Here is a 16,941-nt window from a genome sequence, read left to right as displayed (position 1 = left end):
GTGTATCTATGACCATGACGGTAAACACCTTTAGGGAGGAAATCAGGCTAAGGTGTTATTTATGGTCAGGCAATAGAAGGGGACGCTTATCAAGGGTCCTTGGAGAGAAACAGGAAATTGAGTTTGTCCTGTGTAATGGTGGGTAGAGAGACAGGCAGACCGATCCCTTCCTATTAGCAGAGATGTGTTATTCATGAGGGCAAATTTGGTGTGAACTATGTTTCATTGATATTCTACATAGTCACTTCTCACTGTCTAGGGACCAGAACCATTTTCTTTTCTTCATTTATTTATCTATTTCCCCTACGTTGACAGCTAGGAATAAAGGGACTGGGTTACCGCTGGGTCACAGGGTCAACCGTCAGGACCAATAGCAGGCTGTTAAATCATTCTCCCCCGTAACGAGCTATTAACAGCATCTATCATCAGCAACCAGGGAGAGAGACAGGCCTGGGTGGGGAGAGACCCAGGCCTGGGTGGGTTGGTAGGGAGAGACACCAGTCCTGGGAGGGTGGGGAGAGACAGGCCTGGGTGGGTTGGTAGGGAGAGACACCAGTCCTGGGAGGGTGGGGAGAGACAGGCCTGGGTGGGTTGGTAGGGAGAGACACCAGTCCTGGGAGGGTGGGGAGAGACAGGCCTGGGTGGGTTGGTAGGGAGAGACACCAGTCCTGGGAGGGTGGGGAGAGACAGGCCTGGGTGGGTTGGTAGGGAGAGACACCAGTCCTGGGAGGGTGGGGAGAGACAGGCCTGGGTGGGTTGGTAGGGAGAGACACCAGTCCTGGGAGGGTGGGGAGAGACAGGCCTGGGTGGGTTGGTAGGGAGAGACACCAGTCCTGGGAGGGTGGGGAGAGAGACAGGCCTGGGTGGGTTGGTAGGGAGAGACAGGCCCTGGGTGGGTTGGTAGGGAGAGACACCAGTCCTGGGAGGGTGGGGAGAGAGAGAGAGAGACAAGCTCTAGGAGGTGGGGGAGAGAGACAGTCCCTGGGAGGGTGTGGAGAGAGAGAGACAAGCTTTAGGAGGGTAGGGAGAGACACACCGGTCCTGGGAGGGTGGGGAGAGAGACAGGCTCTAGGAGGGTGGGGAGAGAGACAGGCCCTGGGAGGGTGGGGAGAGAGACGGGCCCTGGGAGGGTGGGGAGAGAGACAGGCTCTAGGAGGGTGGGGAGAGAGACAGGCCCTGGGAGGGTGGGGAGAGAGACAGGCCCTGGGAGCGTGGGGAGAGAGACAGGCCCTGGGAGGGTGGGGAGAGAGACGGGCCCTGGGAGGGTGGGGAGAGAGACGGGTCCTGGGAGGGTGGGGAGAGACAGGCCTGGGTGGGTTGGTAGGGAGAGACACCAGTCCTGGGAGGGTGGGGAGAGACAGGCCTGGGTGGGTTGGTAGGGAGAGACACCAGTCCTGGGAGGGTGGGGAGAGACAGGCCTGGGTGGGTTGGTAGGGAGAGACACCAGTCCTGGGAGGGTGGGGAGAGAGACAGGCCTGGGTGGGTTGGTAGGGAGAGACAGGCCCTGGGTGGGTTGGTAGGGAGAGACACCAGTCCTGGGAGGGTGGGGAGAGAGAGAGAGAGACAAGCTCTAGGAGGTGGGGGAGAGAGACAGTCCCTGGGAGGGTGTGGAGAGAGAGAGACAAGCTTTAGGAGGGTAGGGAGAGACACACCGGTCCTGGGAGGGTGGGGAGAGAGACAGGCTCTAGGAGGGTGGGGAGAGAGACAGGCCCTGGGAGGGTGGGGAGAGAGACGGGCCCTGGGAGGGTGGGGAGAGAGACAGGCTCTAGGAGGGTGGGGAGAGAGACAGGCCCTGGGAGGGTGGGGAAAGAGACAGGCCCTGGGAGGGTGGGGAGAGAGACAGGCCCTGGGAGGGTGGGGAGAGAGACGGGCCCTGGGAGGGTGGGGAGAGAGACGGGTCCTGGGAGGGTGTGGAGAGAGACGGGCCCTGGGAGGGTGTGGAGAGAGACGGGCCCTGAGAGGGTGGGGAGAGAGACAGGCCCTAGGAGGGTGGGGAGAGAGACAGGCCCTGGGAGGGTGGGGAGAGAGACAGGCCCTGGGAGGGTGGGGAGAGAGACGGGCCCTGGGAGGGTGGGGAGAGAGACGGGCCCTGGGAGGGTGGGGAGAGAGACGGGCCCTGGGAGGGTGGGGAGAGAGACAGGCCCTGGGAGGGTGGGGAGAGAGACAGGCCCTGGGAGGGTGGGGAGAGAGACAGGCCCTAGGAGGGTGTGGAGAGAGACGGGCCCTGGGAGGGTGGGGAGAGAGACGGGCCCTGGGAGGGTGGGGAGGATAGGGGAGGGTGGGTGGGGAGGATAGGGGAGGGTGGGTGGGGAGGATAGGGGAGGGTGGGTGGGGGATAGAGTGAGGGAGTGACGACAGTCGTCACCAGAAATAGCTGTGGTGCTACATTTCCAGAAACACATTATCTCTCTTTCAGAACCTCTTTTATTCCGCTGCGTTCCAATAGGCATTATTGGCATATCTACACTTGTGTGTCCAAAGTTATTTATATAATACAACTTAGGCTGAATGGCTCATTGTGTGAGCAAACAATGCCGTTATCATAATGACACACATTCATTTCCTGCATTTTTATTTGATGACAGCTGTACTGCACCATCTTATTTAGCTCCTCTCTGTTTAAATCAATGTCTGTCAATAGCTCTCCTAACAAACATCTGTCAACTCTGACTATATCCACATGATCTGTCTAAGTCATTCCTAGAAAACCTTTTCTGTCTGCCTGTTGTGTGTGACTACATGCATGTGCGTGTGTATACGTGTGTCTGCATGTTGTGTGTGACTACATGCGTGTGTGTGTGTATACGTGTGTCTGCATGTTGTGTGTGACTACATGCATGTGCGTGTGTATACGTGTGTCTGCATGTTGTGTGTGACTACATGCATGTGTGTGTGTATACGTGTGTCTGCATGTTGTGTGTGACTACATGCATGTGCGTGTGTATACGTGTGTCTGCATGTTGTGTGTGACTACATGCGTGTGCGTGTGTATACGTGTGTCTGCATGTTGTGTGTGACTACATGCATGTGCGTGTGTATACGTGTGTCTGCATGTTGTGTGTGACTACATGCATGTGCGTGTGTATACGTGTGTCTGCATGTTGTGTGTGACTACATGCATGTGCGTGTGTATACGTGTGTCTGCATGTTGTGTGTGACTACATGCATGTGCGTGTGTATACGTGTGTCTGCATGTTGTGTGTGACTACATGCATGTGCGTGTGTATACGTGTGTCTGCATGTTGTGTGTGACTACATGCGTGTGCGTGTGTATACGTGTGTCTGCATGTTGTGTGTCCACAATGGCTCAGGGGTGATAAGATTGGTTAAGTGGCAGGTGCGAAGCGCCAGGTCTCTAGTGGCAATAGTCTAGCTGATTCCAGCTGCGGAGGAGAAGCCTTCGCGCCATGCCACTGTGCCACAGCATGCCGCCGTGCCCTGAGTGGAGCTGAAAGTAGATCGAGGGTGGAGCTCACACATTCCCTCCCTTCTCTCACACCGGAGACAAAGAGACACAGACAAGCTTAGTGGTTATTTTAAGCAGCTCCATGGCATCTACATCAACAGCTCCCGTGTCTCTCTGCTACAGGAGGGGAGTGATGCTAAACAGAAACAGATCCTGGTCCAAGGGGAGGTTGTGAAAGGAGAGGACAGGAGATATAATGTTAAGCCACTCTACTGCACTGTTTCTTTCTCTCTATCTGAGGCGTTGATAAGGAATTGATAAGATGGTAGAAGCAGTCATTTAGGGGAACATATTCATCTGAGTAAAGAATCAATTAGTGGGTTCTGATATGCTGGGGAAGGGGGAGACGAGGGAGGGGCGGAGATGAGGAAGACAGAGGAGATACGGGAGGGGGGAATCTTTATGTAGGAAACTTGATTAGCATCTGGGCCACTGATTGAAATTGTTTCCCTATCTAAGTAGGATCTACGCCTCTCTCTTCCCTCCCCCTCTCTTGCTTTCTCTCGCTCTCATCATTTTCCAGTGTCATGGCTTATGCTGATACCTAGTTCTATGACATACATGAAGCAAAATGGAAATAAAGATAGCACAAGGCCTGGGAAAGTATAATATAATCACAGGCCTTATTGTGACGGCAGCTCTGAGAGGTGAAAGGAAGAGGCATTGGATGGATAATGGAATAGATAAGGAAATCATTCTACCTGAGCCATTCAATGATTCATAGCTTGAACATAGTTTTTCTTAAATAAATGGCATCCAAAAAGCAATGTAGTCCACACAAAGTGGAGCAGGGTGAAACTGTAGTATGACGTAAACAGTGCTGTTTGCCAATAATGTATATGTACATGAAAATGCATCAGTATACATTATAATGGAAAATGGCGAGCCAAAGTATAGTATACATTGGTAAATAGTAAAGATGTCAAAATTATGAATGTAAAGCTGTTTTTAAATAGACTGCATTGTGATACATTGAAATATTCCTCAAACAGGGTGATGCATTTACTCTCTCTGAGTCTGTGTATTTGTTTGATATATCCTTATTTATTTCCCGGGAGCAATGCACCATGTCTCCTCTCATTCAGTCAAAGAGCAAGTGCCATGCTCAATACATCTCCATGTAAATATTATAGCGAAAAAGGAAATTGGGGAGTGAGAGAGGGAGAGAGAGAAATAGACAAACAGAAAAAGAGTGACATGTAAAGGGGAAGTAAAATACCACTATTTGATTGGGAAGTTTCCTCTCACAATGTAAGTTGTTTTTTCTGTACTTGTGACTGAAATATCAAGTTCCATTTTGTAATCATCTTGTTTTCCTCCTAGACATTTCTCTTGGCTTTGTGAAAGGTACAAGTATCGTGCTTTACTGGTAGGCCTACAGTATGAGTGGGGGATGCGTGCCCCAATGCAGTGAACCATCAAATGTGTCCTGACACTGATGCCACTCTGCTGCAAGGGCCATGTCCTCTGACCAAAATGCATAGTCCTTTCCCCTCCGGCACTATGGCGCCAAATGCACCTGTACATGACACATGACTATCAAGGTCTCTTCCAAATCTGTGACCCCCTTTCTTACAATACACTGTGTGTTCCACAAAGGATGACAGTGATGTGCAGTGTACTCTGATACTGTTAAAGCGTTTTACACACAGTTCTTTAGCCTATTTAGTGTTCCCCAATGTTCAACCTTGAGAGGACCTGTATTCGGGAGCATGTTTGCATGGTGGATTGAGAAGATGCACAGTTAGTCAGTTGACAAACAGGATTACAGGGCCTGCTCTGGGGAGCGGGGAGAGGCTTCTGCCCCTGTTCAAGTAACATGATGCACGGCACACCGCTCCTCTCTTCTACTCCAGACACACTGACAATTACCGCTGAAGGTCAGTGAAGTCAGAAGCTGAATGTCACAGTTTAGACACAGTTTGGGGAGGAGGAGGAATATTCAGATAAATATGCTTGTCTATGCTATCTCCTGTCCTGAAAAATAGTAATTCCCTGCTCCTGAATTCCAGTGTAGCGGCCCTGGGATTAGGTAGCAGCGAGTTAAAAGGCAACAGAAACATATCGATTAGAGGGAGTGAATCAGAGTGCCATGGTGCCTTGAATAATAAATTGAAGGGGACATAGCCACCGCTTGTCAAATGGGGATTGTCATTACGAGGGGATAGACTCCTGCTTTTCTCCCGTTGGTTGATTCCCCCTGTAGATAAGCTGATGGATAAGTCACACCATGGGGCCATGGAAGCGTGTCACAAAACATCAGGAAGTCTGACTGTCTCTGAGAAACTTAACATAAGTTTAAGTGAGCATTCCGCAGCCCATTTATCCTCCACCCCACCTCCCCTGCTTTGACAGGTATTTTCTAATCCTTGCATTAAAGGACTGTTTAATGAGAGGGTATTTATAGCACCAACACACACACACACACTCTCTCACTCTCTCTCTCTCATTATGGTTGTGTATAGTAGAGTTGTTGTAAGCTGATGGACAGAGATTAACTGCTTCATAATAATACTATCTCACAGAGGTGAGGAAATATTGGAAACCTGAGAAAACTGAAATGTAGTGTGTGCAGGAGGCGGTACATGAACAAAAAGGACCCATACTGTAATATAGGTCCAATCAGACTTCCTGAGATACTAGATTCAGTGACCTACTGAAACTCATGTTATTGTTTGGGCTGATCTTGAACAGACTCTAAGAGCAACACAGGCCTCAGTCTGTTACCGACTTAGACACCAGATGATTTGGAGTTGTGGATACCGAGCCAAGAGCGTAATGTCCACACTTGTATTGAGTGGCTCAATAGAAGCAGAATTCCTCAAAGGCCCAATGCCACTCCGTGAAGCCAGAGAATCTATGACAGCAACAGGTCACAGGAGTCATCTATCAGGCCAGAATACATTTTTCTCTCTTATATAGATATATCTGACAGTCTCTCTCTGGTCTGGCCTCCCTACATCATCCCTCATACTGTTTACTCCTGACATGGCTTTCTCCATATCTCCCATATCATCCTACCCCTTGCCCGTCCCTTCTTCCTAGTCAATATCTCACTCTTTTACCACTTTGATTCCACTTACAGTATTTCTCCTCTCCCCCCCAACTCATCTTTCTCGACTTCCTCGAAAATAATATTCCAAAAATCATTCTTCTTTCCTTTCAAGTCCCGAAATAGACATCAAAGTCAGACGGCAGAATTTCAATTCAGAATCAAATCCCCAGTCTAAATGTAGCTACCTCCTCTAATTCATTTCTCTCTCTCTGTCCTCTCTCCAGGCTGCGGGCTAGAGTTCCTGCTGGTTCTCTGTGGTCTGGAGCTTTCCTGGTCCTGCCCACACCACTGTATCTGCTACACCGCGCCCAGTACCGTCAGCTGCCAGGCACACAACTTTCTGTCCGTCCCCGAAGGCATTCCCCCGCACAGCGAGCGCATCTTCCTGCAGAACAACAAGATCCACCGGCTGCTGCAGGGCCACTTCAGCCCCACCACGGTCACACTGTGGATCTACTCCAACAACATCACCTACATCGAGCCCTCCACATTCCACGGCTTCGCCCAGCTGGAGGAGCTGGACCTGGGGGACAACCGTCACCTGCGCTCCCTGGCTGCAGACACCTTCCATGGGCTGGGCCGGCTCCATGCTCTGCACCTGTACCGCTGTGGGCTCAGTGCGCTGCCCAGTAACATCTTCCAGGGGCTACGCAACCTGCAGTATCTCTACCTACAGGTACGTTAGCCACTGGGGCTATATGACACTTTTAGTCAAACAAAACAATGCTGCATTTTACATTTGAAAATACAGTATAGAGTACCAGTCAGAAGTTTGGACACACCTACTCATTCCAGGGTTTTGCTTTATTTTTTATATTTTCTACATTGTAGAATAATAGTGAAGATATCACAACTATGAAATAACAAATATGGAATCATGTTGTAACCAAAAAAGTGTTAAACAAATACAAATATTTTATATTGGAGATTCTTCAAAGTAGCCACCCTTTGCCTTGATGACAGCTTTGCACACTCCTGGCATTCTCTCAACCAGCTTCATGAGGTTGTCACCTGGAATGCATTTCAATTAACAGGTGTACATTGTTAAAAGTTAATTTGTGGAATTTCTTTCCTTAATGCATTTGTGCCAATCAGTTGTGTTGTGACAAGGCAGGGGTGGTATACAGAAGATAGCCCGAGTTGGTAAAATACCAAGTCCATATGATGGCAAAACAGCTCAAATAAGCAAAGAGAAACAACAGTCCATCATTACTTTAAGACATGAAGGTCAGTCAATCCTGAACATTTCCAGAACTTTGTGCGCAAAACAATTCAAGAACAAGTGCGCAAAAAACATCAAGCAATATGATGAAACTAGTTCTCATGAGGACCCCCTCAGGAAAGGAAGACCCAGAGTTACCTCTGTTGCAGAGGATAAGTTCATTAGAGTTAACTGCCTCAGAAATTGCAGCCCAAATAAATGCTTCACAGAGTTCAAGTAACAGACACATCTCAACATCAACTGTTCAGAGGAGACTGCGTGAATCAGGCCTTGATGGTCGAATTACTGCAAAGAAACCACTACGAAACGACACCAATAAGAAGAAGAGACTTGCTTGGGCCAAGAAACACGAGTAATGGACATTAGACTGGTGGAAATCTGTCATTTGGTCTGATGAGTCCAAATTTGAGATTTTTTGTTTCAACCGCCGTGTCTTTGTGAGACACGGAGTAGGTGAACGGATGATCTCCACATGTGTGGTTCCCACTGTGAAGCATGGAGGAGGAGGTGTGATGTGTGGGGGTGCTTTGCTGGTGACACTGTCTGTGATTTATTTAGAATTCACTTTACCAGCATGGCTACCACAGTTTTCTGCAGCGATACACCATCCCATCTTAGTGGGACTATCATTTGTTTTCCAACAGGACAATGACCCAAAACACACCTCCAGGCTGTGTAAGGGCTATTTGACCAAAGAGAGTGATTGAGTGCTGCATCAGATGACCTGGCCTCCACAATCACCCGACCTCAACCCAATTGAGATGGTTTGGGATGAGTTGGACTGCAGAGTGAAGGAAAAGCAGCCAACCAGTGCTCAGCATATGTGGAAACTCCTTCAAGACTGTTGGAAAGGACTCCAGATGCGCAAAGCTGTCATCAACGCAAAGGGGGTGTATTTTCATTTGTTTAACACTTTTTTGGTTACTAAATGATTCCACATGTGTTATTTCATAGTTTTGATGTCTTCACTATTGTTCTACAATGTAGAAAATAGTCAAAATAAAGAAAAACCCTGGAATGAGTAGGTGAGTCCAAACTTTTTACTGGTACTGTATATACCCAGGGCTGTTAAGCTGTGGTTTCTCTGTCCTACTTTATAGTAGCCACATACCTTATAACCAAACAACATGTTGGTAGGTACAGTGTTACAGAGTGCTGTAGGTGTATAACCTCTCCATTTTGCTGTGTTTGGCTGTTCTCAGGATAATCACCTGGAGTTCCTGCAGGATGACATCTTTGTGGACCTCCACAACCTGAGCCACCTGTTCCTGCATGGGAACCGTCTGTGGTCACTGCACCAGAACACCTTCCGGGGGCTGGGGGCCCTGGACCGCCTGCTGCTGCACCACAACCACCTGCAGTGGGTGGACCGCCTGGCCTTCCACGACCTGCGTCGCCTCACCACCCTCTACCTGTTTAACAACTCACTAACCGAGCTGTCTGGAGACTGCCTGGCACTGCTGCCTGCCCTGGAGTACCTGCGCCTCAACGACAACCCCTGGGAGTGTGACTGCAAGGCCCTGTCGCTGTGGGACTGGCTCAAACGCTTCAGAGGTTCTACTTCGTCCGTAGGCTGTCAGGCCCCGGCCGAGCTGGCTGGGAGGGACCTCAAGCAGCTCCGCAAGGAGGACTTCCCCAACTGCTCTGGCTCTGAGTCCCTGCACCAGAGCAAGACCTGGGCCGGGACTGATAAGGTGTCACTGAAGAAAGAGCCACATCCAGTGCCACCGCCTCACTCCCACCCCCACCGTCCTCACCACGAGTCACCACACTATCCCTCGCCACCCTCACCTCTGCCCCATCCACCCCCGTCCGTAAGCGGGGAGGGCACGGGATCAGAGGGACAACCTGGGGTGGCGCCCCCTCAGAGGCCAGGCCGCGCTCGGAACTGCACCCGCCAGCGCGTCAGGGGAGGCAAGGGGAAGGGGCAGAACGAGGTGCATACCTTAAAGGAGATGGCTGATAAGGAGTATTCCTCGCCCGATTTTGAAGGGGGCAAATATGACCACACGTCCCCGGATGGCACGGTCACGCGGAGGAAGCATAAGTGCCCTCCCCGGACCACTGTTCGCCCCCCTAGTGGGGTGCAACAAGCCACCAATAGGGCCACGTTCTCCCAGCCCTTAATACATCTCAACGCCATAATGGGAACTTTGTTGCCCATGACCATTGCCCATATTCTCCGCTGACCTAGAGGGAGGGATAGATACTGGCTAAACGACAACAGTGCAGTCCTTAGACCTGCTCTAGCTCCTGCACAACAAGGTCTGTGTGTGTGTGTGTGTGTGTACTTTGTGTGTGTGGTTGTGTGTGTAAAACATTGTGTAGGGAGCTGTTTAGACTCTGAAATAGACTTTCAAACATCAACATCAAATGTGGGACGGGGATGTGTGAGGGACAGGGAGTGAGGAAAGACGAAAGGAAAACACAGAACACGCTTGCACTGCCACTGTTGCCATTATGTTCTCATTTCCTGTTGTCTTTGTCTCTTTCTGTCTGAGTTCTGTCTTCGACTCTGCTGAAGCCCAGATAACCAAACTTTTTGGGGAAAAAAGAGATGGTAAAATGCAGCAATTTAGCTATGAGACAGATAGGAAAACATGTTGAAGCCAGCTTTAATTATCAGTTCACAGTTTGTAAATCCTTATTGAGGGGTTGAAACAGAAAACAGATGACGTGGTGAAAGAAACCATCACACAGAGAAGTCTAGCCCAATCTTGTGTTTCATATTATTTGCCAAATGTTGTTTATTACATTCATTGCCAATAGCTGCTGCATAGAATTGGGTTGAGGTATTCGAGGGTATTGCTCATCAACAGGGAGATAAGCAGGAAGCTGCCCGGTCATAAATCATAATTCCATATCAGAACAGGAATGTGCAACGCTCACTTCTTAGCAGAAGTAATGGAAAAGTACAGAAACAGCACTGCAAAGAGCAGCACACACACAGACCAGTCAGCTCCAGCTCCAGTATGATAACTAGGTAACTTCTGCTCCATGTCCAGGTAACATTGACCCCGAGCTACATATCTAGGTATACATCTTCTACCTACTTTACAGTATTTCTACAATATTTACATTCTGCTTTATTAATTCCTGCTTCTAAATGTCCTGTCTTTCTACCTGCTCCATTTCATTTTCTACATGTGCTACTACATATTAAGCTAATATACCCAAGCTGCTAATTATCTTTATGGAGGTGAGTGGGACTGTGGTCGACTCCCATTTCCTTCAAAAACCAGTCCCCCCCCCCAGGAGAAGAAAGCTGTGAATATTGATGGATCTGTCTATTTCTTGTCTCAAATGTTGTTTGTTTGATTTTGCCAAGATGTAAAGAGGACCTAGAGATGGAGCCCTATACAGGGTACAGAGTTGGGGCCTGGGGCCGAAGCCTTAGGCGTTAAGGGTCAGATGAGGTATTCTCAGTTTCCCAGTGAGGCTTTGGGCTTCACTGAACAGAACACTCTTCAGTGTGGGCATCCCCTCCTCATTGAGAACGTGACGAACATTTATATTGTCCTAATCAATAGACATCAAAGGAAAACAACTGTCCAACAAGACTAGAGAAGAAACAAAAACAATATGTGTACCTTAAATGACTTCTGTAATGAATAAAAGATTAGAAGAGGGAAAAAAAATATTGAATCGAGCATGGCAAAACGTGGACCGCCCTCTTGGAAATAATAGAACTGCTAAAATACCTCTCTACATTGACTGCTGTTCTTGTCAATGGATGTGGGGAACCAAGAGAAAGACAATCACTTCTAAAGTAGCAGGGGGTTTAACAGGACCATGGCTAGACAAACGGACAGACAGACTACTGCTGGACTACTATCCCCCTGGACTACAGGAGCTTTTGTGCCTCCGGAAAAAACAACAATAAGTAGACGATGTTTGTAATAATAATGATGTTAACTGTACCATTAACAATGACAACAAGAGGACTAACTAACTGCAGTTCTAATATTAATCATTTATTATGAGAATAACAATATTAATGACGTCATCAACAATGAAAACAGGGTTTCTGCTCCCCTGATGGGGGGACAATCTTTCTTTAAATTCATTAACCGTTTCCTTTTTTTTTTTTTGCTAAAAGGAACATTTTTTATTTCCTTTTTTTTCTTACATCCTGTCAACCCCTTTATTGGATAAAAATGCACAATTCAGTTCCCCTCCTACTGTTCCCCATCTATCTCCTGTCTTTGCCATGATTGAAGGGTTCAAATAAGTCGTTATCAAAGAACAACAGTACAAAATGTTTATAAAGATATTAAAATCTATATCTTCTTATGTTAAGATGACTGTTTGACTGTGTTTATTTAGTATTCAGACACCTTACACAAGGCTGTGCCGTAGGCCCAGGAGAAGCTGGGAGTCAGGCTGGATCCTTCCTTGTCTTTCTCTTTATTAGGAATTTAAAGCTGAAATTGGCTCTGTCAGCAAGTTTGTCTTTTTCCTCCCTGTTTTCCCCTCAATATGTGCACTACTTTGCAATCTGTCTCCCCTCATCAGACACTGCTGGCTAAACTGGCTGCTTTCTACAAATAGAGACATCTCCCTGGCTCAACGCTTGGCTTGTATACATATGCAACACTCACATCAATAAGAAATTGATTTTATTTTAGAGAAATTGACCAAAGAAAGCAGGTCCAAACTACAGTAAGTGACATCTATTGACCAAAAACACAAAAAGAAACACACAGACTACTGGTCGACATGCAGACAGAGTTCTGTACAGAGTCAGTGAAACGCATAGCTCGGTATGATACAGTGCAGTTGAATAAATCATTTAAAAGGCACTAAGGGTATTTATGATGTCACCGTGAATCTGTAGATATGCAGGGTTATTATTATTATTCATGGAACGTTAGAACATACATTCGTTTTCCTCTTCTCTACCCCTCGCACCATGATGGAAATTCATCCACAAGTAAGAGTGCAATTTCGTACATTTTTTATTTTTAATATTCTGTTAAACGAAAAAGGGGGTGGGAAAAAACATAGTTTTATGCATCGTTGAGGATGGCTGCGGAATTACATTAAAATGAATGAGTAGCTCTGGCATCTATTAACATTGGGCTCTAGTGCCATCAAGCCCCTCTCTCCTGTCCTCTCTCTCTCTCACCCTCTCCGTCCTCTCTCGCTCTCTCCCTCTCTGTCTCTCCTGTCCTCGCTCTCTCTCACCCTCTCCGTCCTCTCTCGCTCTCTCCCTCTCTGTCTCTCCTGTCCTCTCTCTCTCTCACCCTCTCCGTCCTCTCTCGCTCTCTGTCTCTCCTGTCCTCTCTCTCTCTAACCCTCTCCGTCCTCTCTCGCTCTCTCCCTCTCTGTCTCTCCTGTCCTCTCTCTCACCCTCTCCGTCCTCTCTCGCTCTCTCCCTCTCTGTCTCTCCTGTCCTCTCTCTCTCTCACCCTCTCCGTCCTCTCTCGCTCTCTCCCTCTCTGTCTCTCCTGTCCTCTCTCTCTCTCACCCTCTCCGTCCTCTCTCGCTCTCTCCCTCTCTGTCTCTCCTGTCCTCTCTCTCTCTCACCCTCTCCGTCCTCTCGCTCTCTCCCTCTCTGTCTCTCCTGTCCTCTCTCTCTCTCACCCTCTCCGTCCTCTCTCGCTCTCTCCCTCTCTGTCTCTCCTGTCCTCTCTCTCTCTCACCCTCTCCGTCCTCTCTCGCTCTCTCCCTCTCTGTCTCTCCTGTCCTCTCTCTCTCTCACCCTCTCCGTCCTCTCTCGCTCTCTCCCTCTCTGTCTCTCCTGTCCTCTCTCTCTCTCACCCTCTCCGTCCTCTCTCGCTCTCTCCCTCTCTGTCTCTCCTGTCCTCTCTCTCTCTCACCCTCTCCGTCCTCTCTCGCTCTCTCCCTCTCTGTCTTTCCTGTCCTCTCTCTCTCTCACCCTCTCCGTCCTCTCTCGCTCTCTCCCTCTCTGTCTCTCCTGTCCTCTCTCTCTCCCTCACACACATATCTCTCTCTACTAACATAACACTCTAAAAACCCTTCCCCAGACCTCAATACTATAAATGCATAAGATGGACAGTCATTGAGCTCTCCAACCTTGCAGGCTGTAGTTCTGCAAGCCCACCAAGCCCCTCGGCAATGGCTGCATGAGACAGACAGGTGAATGTGTTACGGAGAGAATATGTTCTTCTGATTCTCTCTCCTTGTTTTTTCGGCATACTGTACACTCTAGGGAGCTATACTGTGAATTTGATTTGGAGGCTTGATTATAATATCACCTTTACCACATATACAGTAGTCACTGTGTGGAACTTGATATTTCTTCCCGCAGTTGAAGCCATTCACTATAAACTCAACTCCACTTAGCAGTCCCTCTCAGTAAAGGCATCATGGAGCGAGGGTGTACAGAGAATAAACCCATGTTGACAAACGATACCACCATTTCCTTAACAGCATCATTGCAAGTCGTCCCGACTCATTAGGAAATGACACTGACAATTAAGCAGTTTACAGCTACACAAGGCATTCCATATTACTGCTCGCTTCACTAAGGCAATCATTGGTTACACATTTAGTAGCAATCTCGGAGAGCCAGACACAACACCCCATTAACCAATCACACTCATCTAAATCTGCTGCTCCCCTAGAAACAAGGTTAGTCTGATATGTATGCCTATGCCAAAAGAAGGCTATACAGGATAAATGGGGGCCATAATCAATGTTAAATGACTCACCTTGAGGTAGCTTAGCTAAGTCGAGTTTTACATTATTCATTTTTTCTCAACTTTGGGATAAATTAGTATTTCACTCACAGATACTCTCATCTGACTTGACCCACTTATTTGTGAGGCACTTCAAACGCGGGAGCTTAATTGTAATTGTCTTGTTGTGGTTGAATCCAAGAGTGAGCAGCATAGTCAGAACCAACATAGTTCTGTTGGGAAAATCCTCTGTGTAAAGCAGGTAGGTCACCAGTTTAAACATATCTCACAGAAGCTTGAGCCAAAACATATGTCAAGCATTTAAATACGTGATGAACCAATGATGAGTGAACTGAGCAAATGAGAGCGAGAGAGACAAAGGGATAGAGGAAGAGAAAGGCAACATAAGAACGTGAGTTGCTCTGCTTAGAGGATATGACATGGGGATGGATTGAGGGAGTGGAGGAAATAAAGAGAGGAGACAACAGATGGTAGAGGTGAGAGACAGAGGAGAGAGGGCTTGAGGGAGCGTAAGAGGGCAAAAAACCACAGAGGGAACAGCCGGGGCGAGAAAAGAAGGGATGATTGAGGCCATGACAACATGCATGGAGGAGAGATACACGAGACAGGAAGGGGACAGGAAGGGGTAAAAGAGAGGGAGTGTGCTGGCTACAAGTTCACAACAGAGGATGAGCTTAATATTGGGGGCCTATTAATATGTAAGCTATACATATACTGAGTGTACAAAACATTAAGAACGCCTGAGCTGTCCTTTGGTTGGTGGACCATTCTTGATACACACTTCCTGACACAAACTGGTACACCTTGCACCTACTACCATACCCCGTACAAAGGCACTTCAATCTTTTGTCTTGCCCATTCATCCTCTAAATGGCACACATACACAATCCATGTCTCATTGGTCTCAAGGCTTAAAAATCCTTCTTTAACCCCCCCTCACCTACACTGACTGAAGTGGATTTAACAGATGACATCAATAAGTGATCATAGCTTTCACCTGGATTCACCTGGTCAGTCTATATCATGGAAAGAGTAGATTTTCATGAAGTTTTGTACATTCAGTGTACATGGCACCACAACAATCTTGATTATACACAACATATACACACTCCCAAAGCACAGTGAAAGATTTACTAATTTGTTATTCATGCATCAGAACAGAACAGAGCTGCTTGTTGATCCATCTCATAGCCTGAGAATACAGTGCCTTCAGAAAGTATTCATATCCCTTGACTTATTGCACATTTTGTTGTTTTACAGCCTGAATTCAAAATGGATTAAATAGATGTATTTCTCACCCATCAACACACAATACCCCATAATAACAAACTGAAAACTTGTTTTTAGAAATGTTCAAACATTTATTGAAAATGAAATACAGAAAAATCTAATTTACATAAGTATTCACACCCCTGAATCTATACATGTTAGAATCACCTTTGGCTGTGATTACAGCTGTGAGTCTTTCTGGGTAAATCTCTAAGAGCTTTGCACACCTCGATTGAACAATATTTGCCCATTATCTTTTCAGAATTCTTCAAGCTCTGTCAAATTGGTTGATCATTGCTAGACAACCAATTTCTTGCTATAGATTTTCAAGTAGATTTAAGTCAAAACTGTAACTCGGCCACTCAGGAACATTCACTGTCTTCTTATCGGAAGCTTTGCAGCCCTACATACGATAAAATAAGTGGAATGCAACAAATAGATATTATTATTATAGTGTATGATGACGATCTGTGTCTGTTGCATAGCGTTTAATTGACTCTGTCACCGTTGTGTGGGTTTAATTAAAAGCAGGCATTTATAAAATGCATAAAGAGAGTGAGAAAGAGAGGGAGCCGAGGGGGGAAGATTATCACAGGGGGACATGATAATTAACAGAAGAAACATTACACAAACCAAACTACCTGCTAGCTCTAGCTCTAGCTCTAGCTCCCTACCTCTCTCCCTCTGTCTCAGAGTCCCTGTCTCCCCAATCAATCACAAAGCTAATATCACCTATTTCTGCATAAGCCCCTTTCTTTCCTCAGCCCTTTTATTTGATTTATTTAGCCTGAGAATCCCTTAAGAACTGTGGTGTACCTCCACCAGCTCTCTCAATGCTAACCAGGCGGCATACTAAAACGCTAGGACATAGCTAGCCCAAGGCCACATCACCACCTGCAGGGAGGGGAAGCAATTCTGTTGTTTGACCTTAACTTAGGTTTGCTCTGCTGAATAGGTGAAAAGAATAAGCTTAACCTGGCTGTCTATTACCATGATCAGTGATTGGTAGAAAAGCTTATTTGTAATATTCTGAGAGGATGGAGTTATGTGATAAATCAGATTTCCCCTTCCTGGGCTAAAATGGACGACAGTTAAAGTGCACCTTGGTGTTTACGTTGGCTGGAATGTGATTTACAGAGGGACTTTAGTACTGTTTCTTAAAGGACCAATCCACAGCTGAAACAATAACAAAGTGGGCATCCCACCACTGTTATCAAAATAATATTTGTAACCATGTTTTGAGGCTATACAGTGTTTGTTTACA

At 47.1% G+C, this 16,941-nt stretch overlaps 1 protein-coding gene across 1 annotated transcript in view; it reads left to right on the top strand.

The window, feature by feature from the left end:
• The window catches only part of LOC106581170 (reticulon-4 receptor-like 1), a 236,398-nt gene extending 224,356 nt beyond the window's left edge, over window positions 1-12,042 (top strand). Inside the window, exons 2-3 of the mRNA XM_014163048.3 lie at window positions 6,746-7,197; window positions 8,946-12,042. Coding sequence (XP_014018523.1) covers window positions 6,746-7,197; window positions 8,946-9,932 — 1,439 coding nt within the window. The 3' untranslated portion in view covers window positions 9,933-12,042. The remainder of the gene's footprint in view (window positions 1-6,745; window positions 7,198-8,945) is intronic.
• The last annotated feature ends 4,899 nt before the right edge of the window (window positions 12,043-16,941 follow it).

This window comes from Salmo salar, chromosome 20, assembly GCF_965601325.2.
Source record: "Salmo salar chromosome 20, fSalSal1, whole genome shotgun sequence".
NCBI lineage: Eukaryota > Metazoa > Chordata > Actinopteri > Salmoniformes > Salmonidae > Salmo > Salmo salar.
Note: the sequence above shows the minus strand (reverse complement) of the source record. Positions and strands in the feature narration are given on the sequence as shown.